The sequence below is a fragment of the Centrocercus urophasianus genome, unplaced genomic scaffold, assembly GCF_019232065.1.
Source record: "Centrocercus urophasianus isolate 14NV4802_14NV808 unplaced genomic scaffold, USGS_Curo_1.0 seq_10, whole genome shotgun sequence".
NCBI lineage: Eukaryota > Metazoa > Chordata > Aves > Galliformes > Phasianidae > Centrocercus > Centrocercus urophasianus.
In genome coordinates, this window is record NW_024884142.1 from 82,249,602 (window position 1) to 82,276,693 (window position 27,092).

The 27,092-nt window shown below is 44.7% G+C and overlaps 2 protein-coding genes across 6 annotated transcripts in view; one reads left to right on the plus strand and one right to left on the minus strand.

The window, feature by feature from the left end:
- Positions 1–15,444, plus strand: part of VASH2 (vasohibin 2) — a 32,383-nt gene extending 16,939 nt beyond the window's left edge. For both annotated transcript variants that reach the window (XM_042811761.1, XM_042811673.1), the window contains 4 exons: positions 2,416–2,490; positions 8,708–9,089; positions 10,786–10,901; positions 12,987–15,444. In XM_042811761.1, the coding sequence (XP_042667695.1) occupies positions 2,416–2,490; positions 8,708–9,089; positions 10,786–10,901; positions 12,987–13,056 (643 nt within the window). In that variant the 3' untranslated portion in view covers positions 13,057–15,444. The remainder of the gene's footprint in view (positions 1–2,415; positions 2,491–8,707; positions 9,090–10,785; positions 10,902–12,986) is intronic.
- A 498-nt stretch (positions 15,445–15,942) lies between these two features.
- On the minus strand, positions 15,943–26,643 carry ANGEL2 (angel homolog 2). Of its 4 annotated transcripts, none has more exons than XM_042811380.1 (9): positions 26,567–26,643; positions 25,315–25,745; positions 24,471–24,724; positions 23,656–23,725; positions 22,244–22,665; positions 21,444–21,570; positions 20,724–20,784; positions 18,813–18,976; positions 15,943–16,436 (listed from the first exon to the last, which is right to left on the minus strand). In XM_042811380.1, exons 2-9 carry the CDS (start codon positions 25,736–25,738, stop codon positions 16,282–16,284), a joined length of 1,677 nt encoding a protein of 558 aa, XP_042667314.1. In that variant the 5' UTR covers positions 25,739–25,745; positions 26,567–26,643; the 3' UTR covers positions 15,943–16,281. The 4 variants fall into 4 exon arrangements, with proteins under 4 accessions (XP_042667314.1, XP_042667479.1, XP_042667239.1 ...); XM_042811545.1 differs by lacking the exon at positions 26,567–26,643 and adding an exon at positions 26,305–26,397; XM_042811305.1 differs by lacking the exon at positions 26,567–26,643 and having other exon boundaries at positions 25,315–26,360.
- Positions 26,644–27,092: the final 449 nt, after the last annotated feature.

The following is a 27,092-nucleotide window of genomic DNA, read 5'->3' on the forward strand; positions in this document are numbered from 1 at the left end:
GCTTGGGGAGGGAGGGCTATAATAATAACAGTAAATGTGGGTTTACTTTGTCATGTTTGCAAAGGAGAGGTTGATTACAGCCTTATGTATGTATAAATGTCTGTTGCAAAAGGAGAGTTAATAAATGGTCTCCATGTCCACCGTGGATAGCAGAAATAGCTTCTCATTTAAATTGCAAAAATAAAGATTTAGTTTAAACATTAGGGGAGCTTCTTAGATGTGAGGTTAAGCGTAGGATGGATTTACTGGTGGCTTCCCAAGCCTTTGAGAACCCAGTTCAAAGTAGGTTGGAAAATTATCAGTGAGGAGCGATTTGGGTTTGGCTTGTGCTACCTTGGGGCAGAGTGGTGGCTTAGGGATTTTCTGAAGACTGTCTCCAATGCAAATGCAGTTTCTGAGGCTGTGGTTTAACTTAGGCTTGTTAAGAGAGGCAGAGAGGCCTCTGGGTGGTTGTTGAACTGGGTCATCCACAAACTCTGTGGCCTGTGTTGCAAATGTGAAGGAAAAAAAAAACTTTGAGTACTGCCCAGGATTGGGCATGACAGGGTGGTGTTGTTGGATGTGGAGATGCTCAGGGCTCTGTTCAGCTGGCTTTCTGTGCTCCATGAACTCACAGAAGTACTGAGCACCCTCTTGTTCCACACTCAGGTGAGACTTGGGCTCGTTCTGCCCAGGAGCTGCCTGGTGGAGCAAGGCTGAGCCCATGAATTTGGAGAGCCACGTCTGCAGCATGGCCCCTGGGCCCACCAGCCAACAGCTGGCCCTGGGCTTCCCACCTGGACTTGTCCTTGCAGGGATGGCTGTGGTTCCTGTGTCCTGATGCTGAAAGCAGGAGCTGGACAAGAGGGCTTGCCATGCTCCCTACCAAGCTGAATTAGCCTTTGTAGATGCTATGTAAAGGAACGGGAGAGCAGCTGCTAGCCTGAGTGGGCAGCCAAAATATAGCAGTGTGACTTTGTTTTTGCTTTTTTTTTAAGCAAGCAAAATGCCTCTGCTGGTCAATTTAAATCTATCTTAATAATTGCGTAGCATCTTGAAGGGCTGTACTTGCAAGCAGAGCATATGTGAAATAGAACTCAGTATTTAAGTACCATGGATATTGCTGTGACAGATATATTGGGGCTAATTTGGCTGCTTATTTAGGCCGATTACTTTGAAGCCTCCCTCCCTGGCTGGGGAATCATTAACGTTATATATATATAAGCTGACAACTTGACTTGATGGCAGGGAGCTTGTGCAGGCAGCTGTTAGGAGAGCCAGTGCTGCGTGCTGTGGTGAGGCGGTGACCCCAAGCCCAGCAGCCGCAGGAATTGCCTTGCGTTGCTGTGGGAGGATGAAGGGGCCCCATTGTGTCCCTGCCAGACCTGCTGCTTGGTGCTGGGGCTCCTGTCACTGATTGTGAGCGTGGTGGAGGCAGGCAGGCTGGCCCTGCTGTGCCCGCTGTACGGCAGGCAGCACGTAAAGAGCAGTTGTTTACAAATGAGGAGATAATTTCTAGCCTGGAACCCCCGTGACAGGCGGTAATAGCAGTGGAAGCTGCGCTGCCATTTACACTGAATACAAGGTTTAGAATGCATGAGATGGCTGAACTGGGAAGTGGGAAAATAGATTAATGGCTTGAGATGCATATTCTCATCATCTTCTCTGGTAGAAATATTTCTCTTTTTATGAAGCTCTCCTCAGAGAGGATTAGAGGAGACTTCAAAATAGAAGTCATCCTTTGTTTTGGCTCTTAGCATTGTCTTGCTGCAATTGAATATCACTTTTCTCCCTCCTGGTAATTTTTTTAAAGAGTCCAGATTGTAACTAAATTTCATGGGCTTGCCATCTCTGGGATGTATTGTTTCTTGCACTCCTGTAAGGAAATCCTGCATTTGGGGCAGCCCAGAGGAGTTGGGGAGCAGTAGGAAGGTAACTTGGCTTGCAGTGTGAGTTATCTGTGCTGGCAGAGCTGCAGAGCAGATTCAATAAAACACCTGAAATTCCAGCCTGCATTTATAGCCATCAGCTCAAAAAGGGACATAATCACTGAGGGGATCAGCTTGGTTTCAGGCATGTTCTGCAGTGCAGAGGGGATTGTGGTGCACAGGGAGCTCCTGATAGGCAGCCCTACGTGTGGGATGACCTGGTGCAATGCTGGAGGCTGCTGTTCTTCCAGCACTTCCAACGACAGCTGTCACCTGCTCACAAGGTGCTGCTGTGGTCATTGCACCCACCCAGCAGGAAGCCATGTCCTCTGCATCCCCTGAGGCCCCTCCAGCCCCAGGGACCCGTGCAGTGGCCCACACAGAGCTCCCCAGGAACATCAGAGCACATCTAGCCTGCAGAGATCAGAAATGGGGATGTCTGGTTCCAAGAGTAAGAGAGAACTTTGTTCCAACCATAAAGACTAAAAGCTTTTTGTCTCTGTTCTAGGTTGATGGAAACAGCAAGAGAAATGACCAGGGAGTCCTTACCTATCAAATGCCTTGAAGCAGTCATCCTGGGGATGTATCCTTTCGTGTGTCTGTCACTTCTTACTCTGCAGCGCTGCTGAATTTATCAGCTGTCCTGGAGGGTGTCTGAGATGTGCACAGCCAAAGGTGAGTGAACACATTTCAAGGGCTGTCTGTGCTGTAGATCGGTGAGCTGTTGAGCTGATGAGAGATAGGAAGAACTGGGGAGGCTGTGTGCTGTTCACAGCCATCAGCTGGTGTTACAGCAGCCATACTGCCTTTGCCTTCTGCCCCAGTAATTTGTGTAACATCAGGATCTGACCCACAGTGCCCACAAGTGTCTGTCTGTACAATCCCTGCTTTGTTTAGTCGTTTGTTGCCTGTTGCTGTTGAGGCTTGTTAACACATGAGAAACATAGGTTCTGCGCTGTGTTTGTGTAATGTTTGCATACTGAAGTTGTGTTCACTTTTTGTTTCTCAGTCCACAGCTGTGGTTTGTGCAGAAACAGGTGTATACTATAGTTAAATGTTTATGCTCTACCTTAATGTAATGGATATTTCCTACTCAGGTTCAGAAAATAACAAGGGTATTTTTATTTGGAGACTGACTCGCTTTCTAACTCCCTTGTTCTCTCACTAATAAACTGACTTGTTTGTCCCCAGATGCTGGAAAAGAGCAAGACAGGCCTACAGGTACCGCTGTGCACTGGATAAACCTCAGCACAGCTGATCAAATTTGATTTCAAACAAAGAAAACCGAATCCCAATGCAGAGCGGCTCCTGGCGTGTCTTTGCTGCGTTCTGCTTGCTGCTGCTGCCCCCTCTCGTGGCAGAAGAAATTGACATGTGTTGTAGTGCCCGGTGCTGGCGAGGGGGTGTCTGAGAGCTGCCCCCTGTGTGCTGCTGCCTCCTCCTGCCTTGGCAGGGCCTGCTGATGGCTTGAGAGTCCTGAGTGCTTGGTGGCAGCAGGTGGCTCGCACTGACACCAATGTGTGTAGGCCTGTTGTGTTTACCCATGTGTCAGGACTCTATTTTGTATTATTTGGAGAACAAAGTGGGGAGGAAATCCCCAGGAGGAGCTGATGCTGCTCTGTAGTACTGGTAAGTGTCTGTGTGTCTTCTGGTGCTGTGTTTCTAGTACTGAACCACATAGCATTCAAACAGAGAGTGAGAACACTGGTGACATAAAGATGACCTAGGAGTCATGGTAACCTAAGAGTGTGTTTGATAGTTGAAAAGTTTTGACCATTTTATTTTTGATTTCTGAAAAAGCCTTTTTTTTTTTTTTTTTTTTTTTTTTTTTTTTTTTTTTGGGGGGGGCAAAACAGTTGAAAGCTCTGATTATGCTATTTTGTATCATTTGAAGTTTCTTTGGGGATGGATTTTAAAGCTTTGAATAAATGTTTCTGTGTCAAGACAGTACTTCCAAAATGTGTATGGAAGGCTTTTAGTTGAGGTTGCCTCATGAGAAGGCTTAGCGGGGAGAGTGGGACAGGGCTCTCTTTTCCTTTGGTTTCCAGTTCTTGCACTGGAAGTCCATTGCGTAAGAACAGGGGCTGCCTTCTGGGGTGGTTGTCTAGTAACGTGTTCGTTGATGGAAGTTAAAAGATACCAGAAAAATATTTAGATTTTATATTAAAGGCGAGGTGTGGGCACACAGAATATCAGTAGCAAGTAGATGGGCCTCCTGAGTGTGTGACTTTTGGAAGTGGCCCTTACAAAGCATGGGTCCCTGCAGAACCTCATGGTGTGCTCCAGATGTGTTTCTGGAGCAGATCTCTGTAACAACATGACCTTGGCTGATTTTTTCCTCAGCTATGAGACTTTAATCTTCAGTGTCACCCTCTGGATGTGTACTCGGTTAGGCAGCAGCTGTGGCATGCTTTCCAGGGTCAAGCAGCTTCCAAATGAGAGATGCTGTTGCCCTCTGTTCCCTTTTTTGAGCGTCACATCACTGACTTGCATCCTCCTGAGCTGAGCATCCTGGTGTGTGTGTATGTGTGTTAACCTCTGGTTCTCTTCTCTGTCTCTAGAAATAGGGTAATGCTGTGCTGACAGGCCTTGTCCTGTTGCTTGGCTACCAAAAGGAGCAAAGCCCGGCTTTGCTGACAGTGAACCCTCAGTGTGAGCCTCCATTCAGAGCACAGCTTGCGCAGAGCAGCTTAGCAAGCTTAGCAAGGTGTCATTTAACTGAACTGCTTGGTGGCTTGTGCAGTTGCCTTTTGCAGTATGGCTTCTTATAAAATACTTCAGCAGTCCCTCTTGGTGCAGAAATTAAGTTTTGCGTAATTATCATCGCAGTGAATATTGAAGCTTTTTTTTATCTGGCAGCAAGTAAAATACTGAGCTATTCTGAATGCACACAGCAAGGGAGCAGCTGCTGTGAGATTACCAGAAGCTCATACAGATCTTCCAGCGTTATAACAATTGCAGCAGTCTGTACAGATCTCCTCCGCATAGCTGTCTGAACTGGCTTTGTGTCTTGTTGCTTTCATGGACTGCTCAGCAGTGCCTGACTGGAGGCATTCCTCCTGCTGCCCTCTCCAGGATCCTTCTGAGTTTAGCTGTACATCAGCTGAGTAATTGTGTGTTCACTACATCCATTATGAGCAAGGATCAAAACTACTTGTGCTCAGGAAAGGGAGTAGTAAACCAAAAGGAGCCAAGGGAATTGTATCCAGTTGTAGTATTAAAATGTGGAGAGCAAAATAGTGGAGAGTGAGTACAGATTCTCAGTGGTCCACAGAGTGCTGTCTGTGACAAGTGAATCTAACTTATTCCCACTGACTGCAGTGTCCCTGTCGTGGTTCATGCGAGTTAACCAGCAGACCTGTGCAGTGGATGAGACCTCCTGCTGTCTGATAATGTCATTAACGGGGAGGGCAGAGGTGCCCCAGGAGGAGAGATGATTTAATGGCTTTACACTGCCCATTTAATCATTGGGTGATGTTTATCTCTGCTGGAGTCCCTCTTGCCTTGCAGGCAAGGTCCTGGCTGGGAGTGAGTGCTTCAGTTAGGGGCAGATTTTCTTCCTGCCGTCACTGCAGGGTGCCTTGGGATATTGACATCCTCTCTGTCCCCTGGTTGCTTTCTGCAAGCTTGTCTGCAGCCTGACATGTTTTCTAACTGGAATAGAAGCAGGGAAGGCCTGCTGAAGAGCTGCAGCCCCTCTGGTAGCTGGGAGGAGCTCAGAGAGCTTGTCATGACTTCCATCTTCATGGCCTAACCTTGAATTAGTAGCTCAGGCTGCACCTGGGCATTAGAGAGCTGGCTTCCTGCTCAGTCAGCAGGGTCATGCAGACCAGGGATTTCAGTGCTGCATCAGCTGCAGGTTCCCATGAGCAGCCGTGTCTGGCCAGCCAGGCTGCCCTGCCCTCCTCCCTGGCACCTGGCTGCCCTGGCCTGTGCTTACTGTCTGAGCCTCCCTGCCTGCGGTCACATGGTGCATGACAGTCACTCCCTTGGTTTGGACACCAGTGGGCTGGCACCCTGCAGACTGTTCCCTTGCCACCTGTTGAGCTGGCTGCGGTTCCCAGCGGCTGTGGGAGGCTGTTGGTCATAGGCAACACAAGCTCGGGTAGCCATGGGAAGCCAGCTGCTGTGTAGATGGCATCAGCTGCTAAGGCCTATTTCCAGAAATGTCAGTGTCCAAAGCCTGGAGCCACGGTGCTAGCACGTGGAAAGATCCCACTCAGATTATGTATTTAAAAATAAATAAAAAAAAGCATTAGAGAAAACCCTTTCTAAATTTGCTCCTGGCAGATGAAGGAGAGTTCCTCTTCTGGCGAGGAGCTGCTCTGCACTCCTCGGCGGGATCACCTATTTAGGGAATGGTCTGTAACAGAGAGGAAGAATGCTGGGATTTCTGTGGGACTTTTTTGGTAGTAGAGTTTACTAGGGAACAAATTAAAACGCGGAAGGGCCGACTATAAAGCATTGCTGGAGTCATCATGTGGGTATATAGATTTAAAAACAAAACACAAACATCCAGAATCTAGTTTCGCACCAGAGTTTTAAAACAGAGTCTGACTCAGATCGTGCCTTAGCTCAGAATGTTCACAGAACTAAAGAATGGTTTGGGTTGGAAGGGACCTTAAAGTCCACCCAGTTCCAACGCCCAGCCATGAGCAGGGCTGCCCCCCCAGCTCAGCTGCCCAGGAACCCATCCAACCTGACTCTGAGTGCTTGCAGGGATGGGGCACCACAGCTTCTCTGGGCAGCTGTGCCAGGGCCTCGCTGCCCTCCAAATAAAGAATTTCTATCTAAATTTCCCCTCTTAGTTTAAAGCCGTTCCCCCTTGTCCTATCTACGTTCTCTGGTGGGGCTCCAGAAGTTGTCTGTGTGCATTTTTGCAGCGGGGGCAGGAGGTGGTTACCCAGAAGGTGACAGATAGGTTTCCTGGGTGATCATCTGAGGAGATCAGCATCCCTCAATACTGATTTTTGGCTGTATAGCCACATGGCTGGGCCCTGGGAAGCTGCTTTGACTTGCACCAGGACCAGATGTGGAGGGCACTGAGCTTTCCTCTCAGCTGCCTGTGCCCTCTCCTGCTCCGTGCTGTGTCAGCATCATGCTGTGCAATTTACTACCTGACTCTCCATCCTGCTGTAACAGGCCCAGCTCAGAAGTGTGATTGCAGCCATGGTGGCAGCGTGTCATTGCCTTTTGTTTGCTACAATACAGCTCTACTTGGGCAGAGCAGAAAGGAAAAGAACTAATAATGACACACGGGCGGAGGGGAAGCCCGTTTGCTGTGTATTTCATCTCGGGTGGGGACTCTCATTAAGCAGTCTCTTGGCAGAAGCAACCTGTACCTAAAGGTTAATTTCCACAGCAGTTGTTGCTGGGTTGTTTGATGGCGGGTAATTTCCATCCTCAAAGGAGCCTTTTACTCCTACCCAGCATTTGATGAGATTAAATTGCAACTTCTGCAAGGCCTGGTGGCAGAAGTGTGTATGTGTGGCAGGCGGGTGCCACGCTTTGTGTGGGCTCAATAGAAGGGCACTGGGGAGCGAGAGAAAACCCTTTCATCATGAAGGGAAAATAGTGGCGATGTTTGAATGCTTCATATGTGTTAATAAAAGATACTGCTTTTTCAGTTACACAGATTGATAAATACAATGGGCTTCTGTAAGAAACTGTCTGTAGGACAAGTTACTGTAACGTGACTTTGATAGATGCAGGATGCTCCTTTTAAGGCCTGGAGCAAGGTGACCTCAATGAGATGACAGTGGGCCGAATTTTCCAGTTGTCACAATTGCTGTGGTAAAAATGTTTGAGTATGTGAAATTCAGCAAGTGTTGGGAGGATGATCTGCCCCAAATGTGCTGAAGTGTGCTGCAGCTGTTCCTCGTCACCGCACCTGCCCTGCCTGGGCCAGGAGGCCTTGTGGGCCTCAGTGCCTGGAGCTGGGGCTCAGCTGTCCAGGATTAGCAGCAGGGAGCAGTGCAGACTCAGCACTGATGAGGACCCGCTTGTGTGAGGGATTCTCTCTGTCCTTCCCCCTCTGTGAGGGTCACTGATGTCCTGAGGAAACCAGCTGGGCCAGCACGCAGCTCCCGTCTGAGATCACACATTGCTGTCAGAAAGCTTGGCCCTCAGCCATTTCCACTGGTGCATTTGGAACGGCCAGCCAGCAGTTCAGGGACAAATTCTGCTTTATAAAGGTTTGTTCGTGGCCATATGTGTCTGTGCTAATCTGGAAACAGTAATTGTCAACTCAGGAGCTTGTCTTTATCTCAGCAGCGTGTTACGTATATAAAACTGGTCTTGTATCAGGAGTGGCTAGACTGAGGGTCATATTGAAAGACAGATCTGTAACCGTAGAAAGGATTCTGATCTGTTTGTACTGCTTAACGGCTGCAGAGATGTGTGAAAATGAGAATAAACAACCCGAGTCTTACCAAGTGTCAGTGGTTCCCTTTTGGTTTTGGTATCAGATAAAGGAGCTCCCAGGGATTTGGGGTGGATGCTCTCCTCCAGCATACTGCGCTGAGTGCTGTCATTGTGGCTTTGTTTTTCTGTTCTTCCCCACAGGCGTGGTAGAGACAGGCCCTTTCCTGCCTCAACAATTGAGTCTTATTCTCCAAACAGTAAAACAGTTTCCAAACAGTAAAAAAAAAAAGGGCTTTAGTAATATTGACAGTTGCTGGGGCACTCTGAGAATACACTTGTGTTTACGTGGGTTCTGGCAGTGAAAACTGTTGGAGGTCTCACAGCTGTAATGTGGTGCTCCCTTCTCAACCCCGTTTTCGCCTTGATTCAGTGCACAGATACCTAACAAATGGGCAGCCCTCTGTGGAACGATTCCCCATCAGCTTTAAAACCCACTTCTCAGGGAACTATTTTCATCATGTGGTGCTTGGGATTTACTGCAATGGCCGGTATGGATCACTGGGCATGAGCAGGCGCTCGGACCTAATGGACAAACCTCTGACTTACCGAACTCTGAGCGACCTCATCTTTGAATTTGAAGACTCCTATAAGAAGTACTTGCATTCAGTCAAAAAAGTCAAAATTGGATTATATGTTCCGCATGAGCCACACAGCTTTCAGCCCATTGAATGGAAACAGCTGGTCCTCAACGTATCCAAAATGATGCGCACAGAAGTCAGGAAGGAGCTGGAGAAGTTTGCCAGAGATATGAGGATGAAGGTAGGTCTGGTGCCTGGTTTTAGTTATAGGATCTCTCCTTCAGCCTGGGAAACGCTGGAACCCCACATTCTCCCCTGGCTGTCGAGGAGTCAGCACTCAGATTTTTTTCTGCATGTTTTCTAGCTCTGGATGAGGGTGGCCAGAGGTGGCCATTGAGGCTGAAGCTATGGGGTTTCTGTACAGCTCCAAATCAGGCAGCTTTGGTGTTACATAAGGGCGGATGCGTGCAACACAGGGAAGTGGGCCTTTCCTCTTTCCTTCTTTCCTTCTTTTCTGCTGAGAGGTGCAAGTCTGTAGAGGAGCATGATGGCAATCCCCGAGGTATGCGAGCACATGTTGAGGAGAGTCGCTTCTCCATGTAGGGCATGCTTCCCACTACCCGTGCTTCAGTCACGAGGTGGGGAGGGAAGGAAAGCAAACCCTTGGCAAGATCAAGGGAAGCACAGGGAGAGAGGGCTGGCTGCCAGAGGGCTGCAGGGTTTGGCTGCCCTTGGGGCGAGGGGTGTCCCTGAGCACGCTGCCAGCATTGCTGTGGGCAAGAAGCCGGTCACAGCTAGGGCAGAAGGGGAGCTGGGGCCTCTCCAGCCTTCTGCTGGCAGCAGGAGCTGAGCAGGTGCATTGCTAAGTATGGGGCTGGCTCTTTTGGAGTGGTATGCAGGTTATTCTGGGTTCCCATACCCTTCCCTGCTGAGGAGTGGCTCATACATGGAAGCTATGTGCCTTTTTGGTAGGGGCTGCGGCAGCCTCCCTGCCCCGATGGAATACCGCTGCTGACGTTGGTGGCAGCAGGAGAGCCCTCTCCTGTGCTGCCAAGTAGGGCGAGAGGGGTGAGCGGTGCCCTCCCTCTGCCTCTACTGCACATCTATCTTCGGGAGTCCCCTGAGGTTCCCACCGGTCCCATGTCCTTCAGCTGTGCTGCAGCCAGGTGGGCCCAGTGAGCATCACTGCTATCTCTGTCACTTGCTGCCTGGGGCACAGGAGGAGGAGGCGGCAGCAATGAAAAACGCTGAAGCCAAAATGGTCTTGTCCTGGGCTTCAGAGAGACAGCGTGTGGGGCAGTAGCACAGATAAGATGCCTTGTACCCTGATGTCATCATATGCTTGGTTACATTGTAATGAAGTTTTTTTTTTCCCCTTCTTCTGTATTCATACACTTCTAATACCATCTGGAGAGCAAATCACTTGAAGTGGGCTCCAGTTAAAGAAGTCCATGCAGGTAGACAGCTTCCTGAACTTAGTGCTTGCTTCTGACAGAGGCACCAGCTCAGTGTTTGTACCAAGCCATGATACTGTGTCCTGTCCTCAAGGCCCAGACCACAGCCCTGTACACTTGCATTCAGTCAAAAAAGTCAAAACTGGGGGCTGAAAACCCTGCACTGAACTCTGCCCTCATGAGTATGGCTGTGCCTAATGCCACCTTGACCTCCTCTTAGTCAGCCACAAGATGACTTAATTCAGGGCTTGAGCCATTTAATTCAGAACACTTACATAGCAAGAGGTCTGATTTGGAGGATTGAATCTTGAAAACAGCCTGAAGTTCCTCTTAACCTGGGCAACATTTGAATGAACCCCAAGGGACCGAGGGCTTTGTGTGTGCCATCTGTACTACTGCCTGAGGCCCTTCATTTAAGCTTTATTTTTTTATGAATTGTTGCCATCACAGAACGCTTCTCCCTCTCCTTCCCATCTCCTGCAGATTCTGAAGCCCTCAAGTGCCCATTCTCCCATGAAGGAGAGGTCGCGGGGTAAGTCGCTGTCCCCTCACCGAAGGCAGGCCAGCCCTCCGAGACGGCCGTTCAGAAGAGACAAATCGTGAGTACTCCTGTGCTGTCACTGCTGCCATCGCTGGCGTACGAAGTTGGGGGTGATGATATATTTATTATTTGACAGTGTACAAAACATAGACGCTGGCATTTATAGGAAAACTGTACCAGGATCTTGACTGCCTAACAGGCTCTCCAGTCCAGCAGTGCTGCTTGTCCCCGTGCTGCTGTGGTTACTGGCCCCTGATGGCTCCTCTGTACGGTGTCACTGGGAGCCCTGGTGACGCTTGTTTGGTTCAGCTCTACTGGGTGTTGGATGGCTGTGACAGTGGAGGTATGGGTTCCACCTTTTATTTTTTTTCAGTTTTTATACAGTACATTTTTGGGAGAAATGAAGAACATATCTTGGGGTGCAGAAGGCCTTTGCAGGGAGGAAAGCAGTTTGATCATATTTTGGGGTGTTCAGACATACATTTTAGAAACAGCAGGTCTCCCAGTGGTGTGGGGTGCTCAGCTATCACCGCTCCAAAAGAAGTTGCATTTCCTGTGAGCAGCACTGGTGTTGGGCTGCTATCCATCTTAGAGGATTGTAGAAGAAGTCAGTCTTTCTCTTCTTGCCGAAGCAGGACTAGCCCTCCCATTGTAAACTTTTGATTCTAATCGGTTTAAAAAACCAGGCTACTTTTGATTCTAATCGGTTTAAAAAACCAGGCTACTTCATTCATGCTTCGTAGCTGTTTGTTTTTCTGCGAGTGACTGGGGAGGAACAGACTGTGACTGCAAGCGATACCTCTAAATGGACAGGAGTGAGCTGCCAGGCCTTTTACAGCCACCAGCACACTCCATACCTTAGATGCGGAAGAGTCACGCTCGAGCTGCGCTGCTTCGTGCCAGGAAGCTGACAACTGCGAAAGCCCACACGTCACCCACATTAGTCACGCATTTATGATCACCTCTTTTTAAATAGGCTCCCGGACTACTGTCTCAGCACTTATTTATTTATTTTGAAGTGGCTAACAAAGACATTAGGCTAACTTTCTAAAGATAACTTCCAGATAGTTTAGCAGCAGATGATTTCACAGCAGGCTTTTATTTTAACTTGTGAATTCATACTTGGTCCACGGTGCTGTGCTTTAGATGTCATCACTGCGTGCTTCTTGCTTAGTGCGTGAGTAATTACAGTCATGGCAGGCCCTGCTCCCCCCAGCCTCATCTACTGGGTTCTTTTGGAGGGATGAGGTCCTCTCTGGGTTTCTCCTAATGCAGTGCAGAAGTGCAACGCAGGCATTGCAGCTTTATCTAAGTTGTATGGTATTCTGAGCCAAACCCTCCATCTTATCTCATGGGGATCTTAGTGCTGGTGCTGAGAGCGGGAGTCTAAGAACAGCAAGAGATGCACTATATGAAGTTTCCAGTGTCCTTTCTTCCTCCCTCTCTTTAATTAAAGCCAGTCTGGGTGGTTAGGCTTCTATAATTCTCTTCTGTTAAGTACTTACAAACTGAGACGTGTTTGCTTTTTTGTTGTGAGAATAGCTGAGAACCTGGAATGAACTAGCAAATCAAATGCTTCTATAAACTATACACTGCCAGGATTATTTAGGTTTAAGAATGTTGCTGCAGGAGCTTTTCCATTGCATGCTAAGTAGGGAGAGACTGATTGCTCAGTCTTGAAGTTTAATTTATTTGAAATTGTGAATATAGTAACAGCATGTGTTTAAGTGAGATAACTGAAGTGAATGGCTTGATAGTACCAATCTGTAAGATGCCTGGAAAGTGTAAGGTGTTCATCTCAGGCTTTCTGTTTGGCTGACTCTAGAATTTCATGCAGACTTAGGCGGTGGGAAGGAGTACATTACCATGTGAGAGTCCGTGCCCATTGACCCTCAGCAGTTTTCATGTTGCTGCAAAAGCCAGAGGATGGACAGCTTTTCTTCGCTGGTGGTGGGCTTTAATGGGAGCTTACTTGAGTAGCTCAGGTTATGCTCGTTTATGTAAGAAATTCAGCACGCTCGTGCTTGCAGTGAGAAAACTGGATGTAGTCAGCCTTAGTTTGAAGTAAGCTGTACCTGGCTCTGCTGGTGCTCTCTGCTCCTGTGCGGCAGTGCCAGATCGCTCTCCCCTCCTCTCCTTGTAGGCCTGCGGTGGTGGACAAGAAGGGAGACCTGGCTACGCTCAACGAGGTGGGCTACCAGCTCCGCATCTAACAAAGCCATAGGCTGGACAGAGGGCTTCCTCGGTGCTTCCCACTGCACTTTACCCTCACTCCATTGGAAGGAAAAAGGAACGGGACTATTTATTAACTTGTGGACACTTACAGTAAAGGTTTTATCTAGAAAATAGAACAGAGAATTTTCTTGGTGGCTGTATTTATTTTCATTCAGTTCATGAAAAGGCATTAGTGAAGAGAACCTTCACTCTATCATGTAGGACGTAACAGCAGTATATGTGAATTTCTACAAGTAGAGTTTTGCTATGTGAGCATTAATGGAATTTGGACATTGTGCTGGCTGGTACCTTTGGGTTGGCTACAACTCGTACTCTCAGTATTAAGATGTGCTGGGTGCAGTGTTTAAAAAAAAATAAAATCACATTCAGTATTAACAGTCAGTTCAGCAATAAAAACAACCAGTGCAGCAGTGGCATGATTTTTTGAAGTGTCAACATTACCTCACAAAACTGAATAGATATGCAAAACTGTCAGTATTACTGTTTTGTAACAAGTTTGTACTGTTTCCCAGCATTCCTGGTAGTATTAAAATGGCACTGGACGTGCCCTGCCACCTCTATTGTTGTTCTGTGCATGTTGCTGAAAGACATTAATAGTAATATGCAAGTTGTATTCTTAAAAACACATTTTCTTGGGGAAAAATGAGGTTTTTAAAAAAATAATGATAATTGATTAATAATGAATTTCTAATATTTCATAATTTTTTATACTTTGTCACAAGCTTTTTGTCTTTCTTGACTACACTGCTGAAGCACAAGAAGAAGAGATTGCTGTTTTTGTAGACAAGTGTCCACAATAATGGTTTGTTGCTTGTGTATGTTATTGCAATCATGGAAAAAACGTCCAAATTGCTGAGTCTTTACACAACTCTTTCAAGATTTGTGTGCAGCTTTGAACCTCGTCTTTGAAAGGCCAAGTGCTCTCAGATAGTGATGCCTTGACATCTTATATTAAGATCAGACATCACAGGCTGAAGTTAAGCTTCCACTGTGCTGCCGAGGGAATTTCTCTTGTATGCATCGTAATCACAACTGCTTAGTCAGACCTGAATAAGGAAGCTTGTATTGGAACAAGTTCAGCAATAAAATACATGGTGTGTCTGAAATAACCAAGAACCAGGCTTGTCTGCTTCTTCCCTCTCTGCCCTTCCGCTGTGAGACTTGGCTAAGGACCTGTGATGGATGGCAGTGTTCACAAGTGACGTGGTAAGAGACTTTCATGCCTTTCACATGAATGAAGTTCTCTGGAAGCATTTGAGCGCTGCATTCATGAAAATATTTCATTAGGTGCCTAAGTAGAAACTGGATTATTCCAAACATCCAGCCTCTACCCTCTGTGCTGTGCTTATGGATTATACTGCCGTGGTCCTTGTGTACCTCCTCTTCTGGGCACGCACTTATTTTGGAATCTCGTAGAAGACAGGACATTCTAACACAGTGACAGTAATACTGAATGAAATGGAATGATGTAAGCTCCTAGAACCCTTCCTGCATCAGCCAGGAAACGAATGAAAACAGAAGGAAATGAGTGCATATACCCAAACCTCACTGCTTGCTCAGAAGAGTCAGTGAACTCATCTCCCTAGGATAGAAAGCCAACAGAGACCCAGCAAGCTTCTACAAACAGCAAAACGCTCTTCGGTAATCATTCTTCACGAGGCCTGGAAAAAAGGCCTTTCAAATGTATTATACTTCCTTATACAAGATTACTTGACCAGTTACAGGGAGGCCTTTCTCATCCCTCTTTCCCCACCCTTTTTCACTCCTCTGTTCACAAAAGGAATTTTGGTTCAGGGGTGAAGTTGAAGAGAGGGAAGAATTTTTTTTAGTAGAAATTCTTGTGTAATTTGACATCAGCTACAGACTTTGGTTTACACTTTGTGCTGCTCAGTGTCCTGTGACAGTTTTCTTCTTGTGTCTTTTAGATTTCTCATGGGTAAAATACTGTAGAAAAACTGACATGGTGATCAGCTGTATCATATAGCATGAGGGTATCTGGTATGTTTCTAGCTTTTTCTATGGAACCACAGTTTACTACTCTTTAACTCAAGAATCAGTGGTTGGTATATATCTATTACCAGGGTCCAGAGCAATCTGAGTTATTTCTTCTTAGCCTCTAACTTATACTGAAGCTCTTTTATGCTACAGAGCTGTTCTGAGGTGGTTCTTGTTCAACTGAAAATTTATCTTGAAACTTGCTTATTATGGCATTTGTCTTAATGGTGGTTCTAGTGGCTGTTTTGTTACCTTACTGCAAAATGGTCAAATAATGTAGAAAACATGCATGCTGTTCTTTGTTTTTTTTCATTACTTGTATGCTTACGCACAGTGTGAGACTTCAATAAAATATCATGGTAGTCTTTGTAGTGACTTAGGGTTACTTTTTGTCTTGTCTAACACTGGCTATTATTGGTAAGTGTCCAGGTTGTGATATTCCAGAGAATACCCAAGTCATTTTAAAATGTCACACTGACACAGTATTTAAATACAAGGCAAATAGAGAAGGTCAGAGTTGAGCACATCCAAAGCATTTGCTTTTAAATTAGTGTAAAATTTAAGATTCAGACCTGCCCTACAGCATGTTTGGAACGGCCTATGGAAGTACTTCCTGCCATAGAAGAGATTGGAACTGACATGAAACCTGTCCTGGGAAAGAGCTGAGGCTTTAAGCAAAAACTTCTCTGAGTGCCAGACAAGGGCTGCTTAAGACCTACTTTACCTCTCTCTTCCTGTTAAATCCCTTTGCAGAGGTACTCAGAGAAAGTGGCTCAAAAGTAACTCCACAATAAAATATTATTTCCAGCTCATTACAAAGTTTGACGTGCACACAAACTCTCCCCTTTACTTGAAGAAATGCGCAGTTCTCAGAGAATAATCAGTTTTACTCAGATTTACAACAAAGACCATTTACAGCATTTCTGTGAAAAATAATGCCATTTTAAGACTGGCAGATGTTTTCCATTATCAAAGAGGAAGCTCATGTAAACTTTTTTTTTTTTTTTTGCCTCAAAGACTTCATAAAGTAATTCAAACTCTTAAAAAAAGTCTCTTTAAAAAGTCTACTTTACCCAGCACTACCAAATCAGCATGCAAGCAAAACATTTAAACCGAACCGGCAGTGCTCAAACTAACTTTAAAAAATAAAAATCACATCAAGAGAGAAGGTGGGAGTAACTGTAGCTACATGGGAGGTCCTTTGGGTGTTACCGTTCAACGAGCCTGAACTCTGCCAGCAGTGGCAGGTGGTCAGAGGAGTTATTTTCATTGGGAAGACCATTAACAGTCCAGAGATCTTTCTCTGTTAGAAGTGCCAGCCTTCCGAGGAGCTTCAGACCTCCGTGAAGAGAATCCTCTGTTCCTAAGTGAAAACAAACAGACAAAACATTCACTGTAGACTAAAGTAAAAAAAAAAAAAAAGTAATAGATGGCATTCATACATTTTCAGAAAGAACAGAACATGACAGTCTGTGGTTTTGTATGGAACAATAACCAAACAAGATGGTTTGGAATTTTTTCAATTTATTACTGTTCCCACACAGAAGGGCTTGCTCCCACAAGAGCTGCAGTGCTCGGGACACAGCCCCTGCACTTTGCAGGAGGGGGAGCTGAGGTAAGAAGGGAAAGGGATTTATTTGTCCATTGTACCTTCCCTGAAAAAACCTTGATACAATCCAGTCTTATTCCTTAGCGCAGCAGCATGGCTGTACAGAACTGACATTTGCAAAATTAAGAATCTCATGAGATTTACTGGGACACACAACATTTCTATATCCTCAAGCATGCAGTTCTCCAGCACGCAGACAATACTCTCTCTGCTGAGGATGAAAGCATTTTGGCATCTTCATTCCTAATTGCTTGTCATAAGAAATGGATCTTACCCAGTGTTTCCTGCTAACTTTTCATCATAGCCTTAAAAGAAATCTTAGAAGTACCAAACCTCCTCCCCCTCTCCCCCACAGTAAAAGCATCACATTGGTCATGGTAGAGGGGAAGACGAATGATAGCTTTTTACAACTTTATTATTATTATTATTACACTATATTTAAAATGTGTCCTCATTAAAAACAAACAAATAAACAAACAAACCACAAACAATCAGCAGCAGCAAGAAGTTTTTTTTTGCATTAAGAAATTCTATTGAGAACGAGATCCTTTGTGATGCATCAAACATCTCATGGGTAAAATGAGAGAGCAGACTATTCTGCACCCCTACCTGTTGGTTGCACAGAGATACTATGGAGGGAGCTGAGAGCTTTTCAGGAATGGCCCAAAACAGCAGGTGCAACTTTTGACAAAAATGTGCATGTAATGAATGTGTATGATCAGCTGATTTCAGAAATTCCAGCTGAATGTTTTAAGGGCTGGCTTACAAGTAGAACTATGTAAAGGATCGCCCAGCAACTGCTAAACTCCTTGCAGAGTTCAGGGTCTTCACCCCCTTTGCAAACTGCTAGCTTACCAGGCCTCTGACAACCCAGCAGCTGCTTTCTGCTGCCTTGAAGGAAATCCTTCTTGCTGTAAAAATATCTCAGTGTCTTTAGAGCACATGTCTGCTCAGCTCTTGAGCCAGATGTATTATTTGGCAGCACCTGCACTTCTACAAAGCAGCAGTTCATTGCTACAGAGAGCGTGGTCTGTATGCAGTGATTCATGGCAGCTCAGGGCATGCACTTTGGAAGCAACCAAATCAAATCCTGCAGCACCCAGGTAAGTACTAACTCCCTTTTCACAGAAACATTTCCAGAACACCAAACTAAGTTCTTGGGTAAGCATACCATACATTTTTAAGTCACAGAGCACTCAGATTGCACAGAACTCGGGAGGAATTTAGATACTTTTTTTCTAGAGAAGCTTTTCATTTGCTGTATGCGTTACGACAGACAAGACTTTGGTACATTCACTCAATGAATGTTAATGATCTAGACCCAAAGCATGAGAGGTGAAGGTGCAATTTTCATTTCAGTTACCAAGAACGTCAATCCACAAAAATCAGTGGCAATCTGCACTGGGAGCAGGATTAGAATCCAGGTTTCTTTGCTCAGAGTTCTGCAGAGCCATTTATCTGATGGCACTGCGCTGTGCACTCATGGCTGGTAATGGCATAAGACACGCAGCTAACTGTAATGTGAAAAGCCTGCTGCTCAGGAGCACCACACTAACACACAACTACGATCAAAGCAGTGCAGTTCCCCACCAGGAAAGGCACCCACAGAGGCACTGCATCTTTCTTGCACCATCTGGTGAGTTTTAGCTGCAACTGCAATCAGGAGAGTGACAACTGGGCTTCTGCCTGTGCCTCCTCTCAGAGGAAAGGCCATTCACTTGACATTAATTACACCAAGACTATCTGAAAAGTAATTTTCTAGGAAGCAGTTCATTGAGCAGCTTTGGCACGTGTTAATAAAATTGCCATTTTATTGACTGAATGATTGGAAAAACGACTTTGTTGTAGTTCTGGCCACTCTGATCCTCCAGGAGTCAACAGTATTTTCCACGTGCTACTTACATCACTGATTTTCTGTAGCCTTAGCCCTTGGTTTCCATGCTGAGAGGGTAACTACAAGAATGTTTCTCTAGGTGAAAGAGTTTGCCCATTCCAGCTGTGGTAGGTTGACAAGGCAGCCATACCTCTGAGGTACTCGATATGGATCAAATTATCATGTTTCCCTTACAACCAGATCCAGAAGTTCCCTTTTAGCATCTCTGAAAAATAATTAGAAGTTGGTTTCTTTACCTGATTGGGCAACAGAATCATCATTTGCTGCAGAATAGAAAATATAATCCACAGTGACTGCGCTTCGGGAGTGACAAGTTGTTACTTCCGGCAGCCCATTTTCAGGGAAGTAGTGAGAATAGACTGAAGACAACTTAAAACGGTGCTGCAATTTTGAGGATAATCTAGATGGAATCAAAAGAAAAACATTTTATTTTCTTGCATTTCCTAGAAAAAGCCATCAAATGTTTCTTGTTCAAACAAAATAAACATCTGGATATGCAAGCAAACTGGTGTTTTCCTCAAGCAATCAGTCTCATCGCTTTTTGTGCTAGAAATGTTTATATGAGACTAGCTTATGAGAAAGGGACTGGCTGTGAAACTCATCTCTACCCGTGCCTTGCTGTATGTAAAGAAATCAATGTTGTTTTTTTTTTCCTGGACTAAAACTCGAGTGTTTTCAAGTTAGGCTATACCTAAACTTTCCTCTACTCAGGCTCCTGTTCTGCCTTTCCTCATCAGCAGCCTGTCTGTTCCTCTTCAGTTCATCTCATCTCATGTATGTATTCAATTCTGAAAGAAAAAGGCACAATTGCACCTTTCAGCAGAAGAGCTCTTCTCTCTATCCCAGCTCCCATCGGCTCAGCAAATCACCTTTTCCTCAGCTGTACCGCCTCGCCCTGCATGGCTGCATTTTAAACCTGATCTGCAATATGTTCTTAAAATAAAATGTTTTGCTATTGTTTTTACAATTAAATCAGCCTGGATGGCAGTGGGTACAATACAAGAAAGCAACAATTTCTGCTCTGGAAATGGATGGGGAATAAATTCCTCTTTTCAACTGACTCTACTGCCAACAGTCATACGTTGCAGCTTCTGTGGACTTCTGCATCCTGTGTTTTGATGACCTTTTCCATCTATGTTTAGCAGAAGCGCAGCTTTCCTGAGACAGTGCAGCCTGCCCTAACAGCCTGACACCAGCCAGTGCCAAATGGTTAAGCAGGGAGTGAGATCTGGTTAAACATTCAGCAGTCCTGTGACTCACAGCCTAGCCAACAATCATTGCATCTACACCGATTAAGTCATGTACAACAGCTTTTTCTTCCATGACTTTTCCTTACCATTGCTCAAGTACTTGTGCGGTGTTGTTCAGCAGTTGGTTTTACTTCTGCTGAAATCAAAGAGTGTTTGTCTGTTCTATATCTACTGCCTGGAAATTTGTCACAGTGAGTATATTCTCTACTTAACCCTTCAATATTTGCTCATGTTCTGCTTGCTCTAAATGATTTTCCAGTTAATTCCCTCCCAGCTATTTTTTTTTTTCTAAATCAAGAGACCCAAGTCCATTTAGTCACTCTTCAGATCAAAGGTGTTCCAATGACTTTGATCATCCTTGTTACTTCATTTCCCTTATAAGATGAAGCAAAAACCTGCAAGCAGTCTTCAACGTGTGGCATGATACAGATTTATTTACACTGTAGCATTTTCTGTAACATTTTCTGTACTGTTATCAACTCCCTTCCTCAGAACAGTTATTCCTTGCCTTTTTGATTACTAGAGGTTTCAATCTATTAGCAGTGATACCAAGATCTCAATTCTGATAAGACATGGCTAACTTAGAGCCTGATATCACACACAGACCATTAAAGGAGCTTCCTTCTCTTTTCCTTTATTTTACATGCTTTTCCCAGTTTGGTAAAGGCAAGTATATTCTTCCTCTAAAAAAACAAAACAAAACAAACACCTGTTTCTTCACAGCAGTCTACTGATTATTTTGCCAGATGGGCAGATTGGGATCAGTGTGCATCTTATATCCATGTCTGAAATCTGAAAAATTTGGTCTAAAAACAAAACCAATACAGCCCCCTCTCTCCCCCCCCAAATATCCAAGATCCAGTCAAAGGAATGCACCTTCTCCCCAACAGCACGTACTTTTCAGATGCTATTACAATCTCTTTGGTGTTATCCGATGTTGCTTCCTCTGTTTTTTCTCCTGTCAAATAAAAATACATTCAGTTTACATTCAAAGAGTAGGATGTAGGTGAGACTATAGTACTGAAAAGCTACAACAGAATATCTGAATATCTGTAAGTATGTTTATTTCTTGCGGCAAGCAAGGTACAATTCACAAAACTGGACTGAATTACTCTGTTCCATTATTTAGATTCCCTACATCACATTATTTCAAATTGTTCTGTCTGACGCACACAAAAGGTGGATGAAAGATGCAATACCATTCAACAAGGAATCACTTTCTTTTCCCATTTGTCTCGTGAGATACTCTTACTGTAATACATGAACACTGGAGCAGAACGTAGGCTGATGCTACATGCTGCATTCCTCTCTCTTCTCCCTGTCACAGCACAAGCAGTCTTCCTGATGCAAACACAGTAATCCTGATGTGATTATCTGTCAGCTCCTGAATGGCAAATTCTGTGTCTTCTCAAAGATTTAAATCTGGAAATGCTTATCTTGTACAATATTCAAATTCACACGTGAACAAACAACCTTACACTCAAACAAGCCCAACAATAAGTTTGTGCAAGCTCAAGGCTATTTTTTCCCCTTCTACTATAAAAGATCATCTGTTTTTCAGTGCTTCCTGAAGGATGCTTTCAAAGGACCACAAAATCCATCAATCCCGAAACTGACCTGCATCATCTTCTTTTTGCTGCTGTTTTATTTCATACACACAGTTTTGTGAAATACCTAATTTTTTGGGCCAAATTGGAATAGATAAGATTCTTTGTCCCCTTGGAAACTGTTCTTGTCCAGAGACCTAAGAAAGACAACATGCTTTTTCAGAAGAAATTTGATTAAAAAAAAACCCTGACGTGACCACACATTTTCTGTACATTAAAAATGTAAGCAAAAAACAGCCCCTTAGAATAAGCCTTAGAATGCTTATTCTGGGATCAAGTAAGGACAAAGACGGGCTAAAAACAACTACCCACTGGCAACAAACACCACTGGGGCTGTTTTCCTATTTTCTCATTGTACACAGTTCTACGCTTCCTATTAAATAGCTTTTGACATATCCAAGAGCTACGGCACACAAGAATTTACAAAGAAAACCATCTAACCTGAAACAGTTTAGCCTCAGCACCCAATCCCATGTTTGATTTTTACAATTATTCTAACCACTGTAATTCAAAGCTCATCTAAAACAAAAGTCATGTTCTCAGAGAGAACAATATGCAATTGATTAAGTGGTTATTTTCTCCTGCTTAAAGACCAGAGCACTGACAAACAGTGACACAATCATCCTGTGGATAACTGCATTTTAAGAACAATTCATTTGTTTGGCAGACTTTTCATTTCGGAGTGATAGAGGCAGATACAACATCCTGTAAGGCACAGCTAACAAATCCAGGCTTAACTCCACAGCAAATTTCTAGCAATTCTCTTTAATCAGAATCAACTTTTTTCCAGGTAAGAAATGAAAAGCTTACCTTCCCTATAGCAAGTCCTTCATAATTTAACTTCCCTTCCTTTATAAATCTGTACAGCGGAGAACCAGGAACAGAATTGAAGTCACCACAGATGATAATTGGGCAGAAGATACCATTCTTCTGAGGGGCGACGCTAGCAATCTCTGCCAGGAGCATTGCAAGTTGGGTCAGTTTGATATCCCCTCTCCTCGGGTTATACAGCAGATGCGTGTTAGCTATACAGATGGCAGCGTTAGTCTTACATGGAAATTTAGGCTGCAAAAGTAAGACTAGTCCAACGTTGTCTCTGTCCAAGAGTGGAATATCACGGCGAAAAAACTCCACGGGATTTGATGACATCAGGCTAAATTTAGAAGTTTTGAAGCAAATAGCACAGCCATCAGGTTTTCTTCCTGTCCGCATTTTGTACTCACAGTGATACCCTGCAGGAAAGGTAATTAAGAACAGAATGCTATTAAAACAATACAGATTCATTACAAAAAAAAAGTTACACTTCACACTACTTTTGCCCCTCCCACAGCATTAAAGACTCAGTCTGAAGTAAGGAAGCCTAAGGGAAGTTCACTGCACTCTTCACATTCTTTTCTTTAATGTTCATCATTGAACTCTGCATCTTTTGAGGTTAAATTTTCTGATGCTTATGTTATTTTGGAGGACAGATGACTTCAGTGGGAATTATTTGGTGTCACTAAATACAAAGCTGAGAGCAGAGTTCCTAAACAATATCCATCACAAACTCCCTAAGAGAAACTCAGACCTGAATGGTTTCTGACAGAAATACCAAAACAACTGGGTCCTGATAAAAAGAAACTTACGTAAAACTTAGTTCCTGTTTATCTTTCAAGTTGATGGGGATCATCCCCAGTATCTCGTTTTTCAAAAATAATTGTTTTAAGATGGCATTGAGCTGCCATCTCCAAGTCAGGAAATAGTTCAGTATTAACTGCCCCAAATAAATTTCAGCTAGAAATGTAAAAATGTAAGTTTTTAGTACTGTATTTATCCAGTATTCTTTAAGTGAGAAATTATTTAACATAACTAACGATACATAAGTAATCAAGTATCACTAGCAATCATTAGACTTCACTAATGAAGGCTTCAAAATATGGTTCAGTAAGGAACACAAGAAGCATTCTGACCCAACTTCAGTTTAAATACTGCAGGAAATTTGGCCCAATACCTTTCACAGTGTATAAGCATTTAAGTAGTTTAAGATACCAAGCATCTTCTTCTCTATTCATGTTAGAGAAAAAAAAAAATAAAATAAACTAAACAACCAAAATATAAAACACAAGTCACATCAATGGAAGTAGACTTGCATAACAAAGGCTTTTTTTCTGGATATTACCTGTGAAGCATATCAGTGATTAAAAAAAAAACCAACCGTACTGGCCATAAGATTTTCATCATACCCAAGGATTCCAAACTTGACTTGATCTCTTTCCTATAGTGGTCTTCTTGGACTTCTTGTAAACAAAGTACCTGAGGCAAAAAAAAGTTTACAACAAAAGTATCACTTTGTCTCTCTGTTGGCAGCCTCTGTACTTCCAGACAAAACCAAGAAGATGTTAGATTTTTTTTTTTTTTTGCCCCATAATCCTACAGAAGGATTCAGTCTCCCACTAAAAACAAAAACAAAACCTTAAAATGAAATATTTGCCAATGAAAACCAGCCGTTCAGTCTTGCATGTGCTTCGCACTAAATAATTTCTGGCACAGTTGAAGACACAGACTTCAGCTCTAGAGGTTCAGAATCTGACACTGCCATAAAGAAAGGTGCCCTATTTTCCCACTCTACATCTATCATCAGATGTGCTGAAGACACAACGCTGCACTGAATGGATCTTCAGCTATACTTGCATAAACTATTCTTAAATTCAGTGCCTTCTTTACTACACACTATTAAAGCATGCATTGAAGACAAAAGGAGATTTCTGTGAAGAGAAGGTTCTAATATTGAAAAATAATTTTGCTGCATGTCAGCAGAACATTGAAGTCATTTCAGAAAGACCAGGAAGTCAGGGACAAAAGGCAACCATGAGTATTGCATACTGTACAGTTAGCTTTTCCTCTAAGTTTGGACCATAAGTAATGCATTATAAATCATAAATCAGCCCATCCACTAAACTAAAAACCATCAAGGATTGGCTACCCCATTTCATCAGTTCTAATAAATATTTCATTTCATCTATTCTAATTAATAGCCACGTGCTTGTTTTCTACTCACATCTGCGTCCAGCTGTTTGATTTCTTGTAGAATGTTGGGAAATCTGTATGTCCAGATTAACAAACGCTGTCTGCAGTGTTTGTACAGGTGGGAGTTATCTTCTAACAAATTCTGTGAGAGGATGTTGTAGGACATGACTGTGAAATCAAATTTGGCTTCACATTCTCTATTACTTTGGTCAGTTTCTGCACTTTCCAAGACTTTCATTGTCCTGCTGTGCTGACAGAAATATTCCCAGTGTCTTTTGATATTTCCTGTTAAAAACACACGCAGCATAAAACCACATGACTTCTTACTGCTCTTAGAAATCATTCTACTACCAACTATTTGCCTTGGAAATTGCTTAACCAATTCTAAAAGCTCATCTGATTAGCAGTGATTTAGAATCTTCATTGAAGATGATCTTTATATAAGCATCCGTAAACAGCACAGCAGAAAACAGTTATATGCCCTGCATTTCTAATTACTTTGAAAACAGGAAACTGGCATGTTCTAAGGAGATTGCTGCTGTCATACCATACCACCCCACTTTGCTCCTTCTTCCTTGCAGGAAGGCTGCTGGCCCAGGAAGTCAAACCCAGTCTCAAAAACACAGGCTTATATCACTACCTGCCCCTACATCCTAAATGCAATGTATCTGCAATGAATTCAGCAAGGCTTCAAATATTACTTTCATAGTGGGAGAGAAGTCATGCTGCACCTTTGTGACACCGTAACATTTTTAAAACAGATGCTTTCTGGGAGAGGTGCCAAGAAAAACAGTAACTCAAAGGAGGTGGGCAATGTTGCATCTGACTTGTTACAAGTTCAAACAAGGCGAAGAAGCAAAAAACCCATCTTTTACCTTTCTTACTACTCTCACTTTTTTCATCTTGTGAGACAGAAACACATAAAGCTTCTTTCTGCTCAGAGAAGTTTGGTTCTTCTGGGGCTGGAGAATCCGGCTGGGTGCTGAGCCTCCTCTTCTTTGTCAGTGGTTCTTCTCCCTCAGATTTCATACTGGGGTTAGGCAGGTGAAAGCAAGAATTTTGTGCGAAGTTATCGAGCTGCCAATTAGAATTCTGAAATTGCCTCCAAGGTCCAAAAAATGTTGGGAGCCTCCAGTTTGCTGAGAAATCAACCGGAACAGGCAGAGGGAACGAGGCCCATGGGCAGTGTCCAGCCCATCTCATACAGGTGGGAACTGGGCTGCCAAAGGCAAATACCTGAGAACCGTTGACATGGGCGATCCAGTCTCGGCCCAGCCTCTGCACATGACGGGGCAGCATGGGGTGTCTACCAATGAAAGTGTACATTTTGTTACTTAAATCCAACAAAATGTGCCTATAGAAGGCTGCAAATGCAATATAAAAGCCCCTCTCTACAAGTTAACACACACAGGATATTCATTTTTCTATTAGTTCTAGTTCAACTACACGAGAGAAGAATCAGATTTTTAGATACCGCTTACACATTACAACCTCTTACTTGGAATTTCAAATGTAGTTGGCACATGTAGAAATGTAAACCTTAACCTGGAGGATGACTCGCAAAGCGAGACCTCAGGAACTGAGGCAGAAGAGGGAAAAGGATACAAGCGCCATTTAATTTTCACACTCTCCCTCTTAGTAACTGTCTACAATTCCGCCTTGTTGCATTCAATGCCACATCTTCCAAGCGCTCAGCAGGACAACTTTTACAAAAAGTCACTCGGCGTGCTGCTTGAGCTTTTTTAAAAGGCTATTAGAAAGGAGTCAGAAAAGCACCGACTTGCAAGAAGTCGGGAATTTGCTGAAAGAGGCGCTGACAAGGACCGTGCCATGCCGACAAGGAAACAGGCGGTACGGATGCTCACTTCCTTTCAGGCGCCGCAGACAGCAAAGAAATCTCACGCCTGCGCCGACTTCCGCTGGGAACCGCAACGGCGCTTAAAGCAACCGGCCGGCACGGCCAGGCCTCCCGCAGCCGCACGCGGCGCCCCCAGGTTCCGGGCCTGTTCTCCCGGCAGCTGCCCCACCGCCCAAGGGAGGCCGACGCGACACCCAGGCCCGGCGGAGGCCTCACGGCACCCTCAGGCCCGGCACCCCGAGACCTGATCCTCGCCCGCCGCTCTTTACCTCACGGCGGGCCCAGGGCCGGGCCCGGCCCTGCGGAGCCCCGCTAGCTGCTCCACCGAGCCCTGGCTCCCCCAGAAGGGGTCATTCCAGGGCAGCGCCAGCTCCGCCCGCCGCCGCCGCCACAATCCCTGCCCGCCGCTTACCTCGCGAGGGCGCTAGCTAGGCCACGCCCGCTCGCCCGTGGGACTTGTAGTCCGAAGGCCGCCCTGCCGTCCCGCCGCCATCTTGGTTCCGGGAGGGCCGGCGCAAAGCCGCGCCGCCACGTTGGGCCCAGGGCGGGGTGAGGCGGCAGGCACCATCTTGGTTGTGGGCGGCCCGCCCTGCTGTGAGGAATTCGAGCTAGTGGGAGCTTGTGCGTCACCTTCGGCTCTCAGAGAAATGAAATGCTGCTGTTCTTACGTGCTAGGCATATTTTGGAGACAGAAAAGACACCCGCAGGCAGCAGCATCAACGGCAGTTATTTTCTGGAGCTGAGAGAATTTTCCCATAGCATGTAATTATTTTCTTTATTCTGATGTGCAGTAGC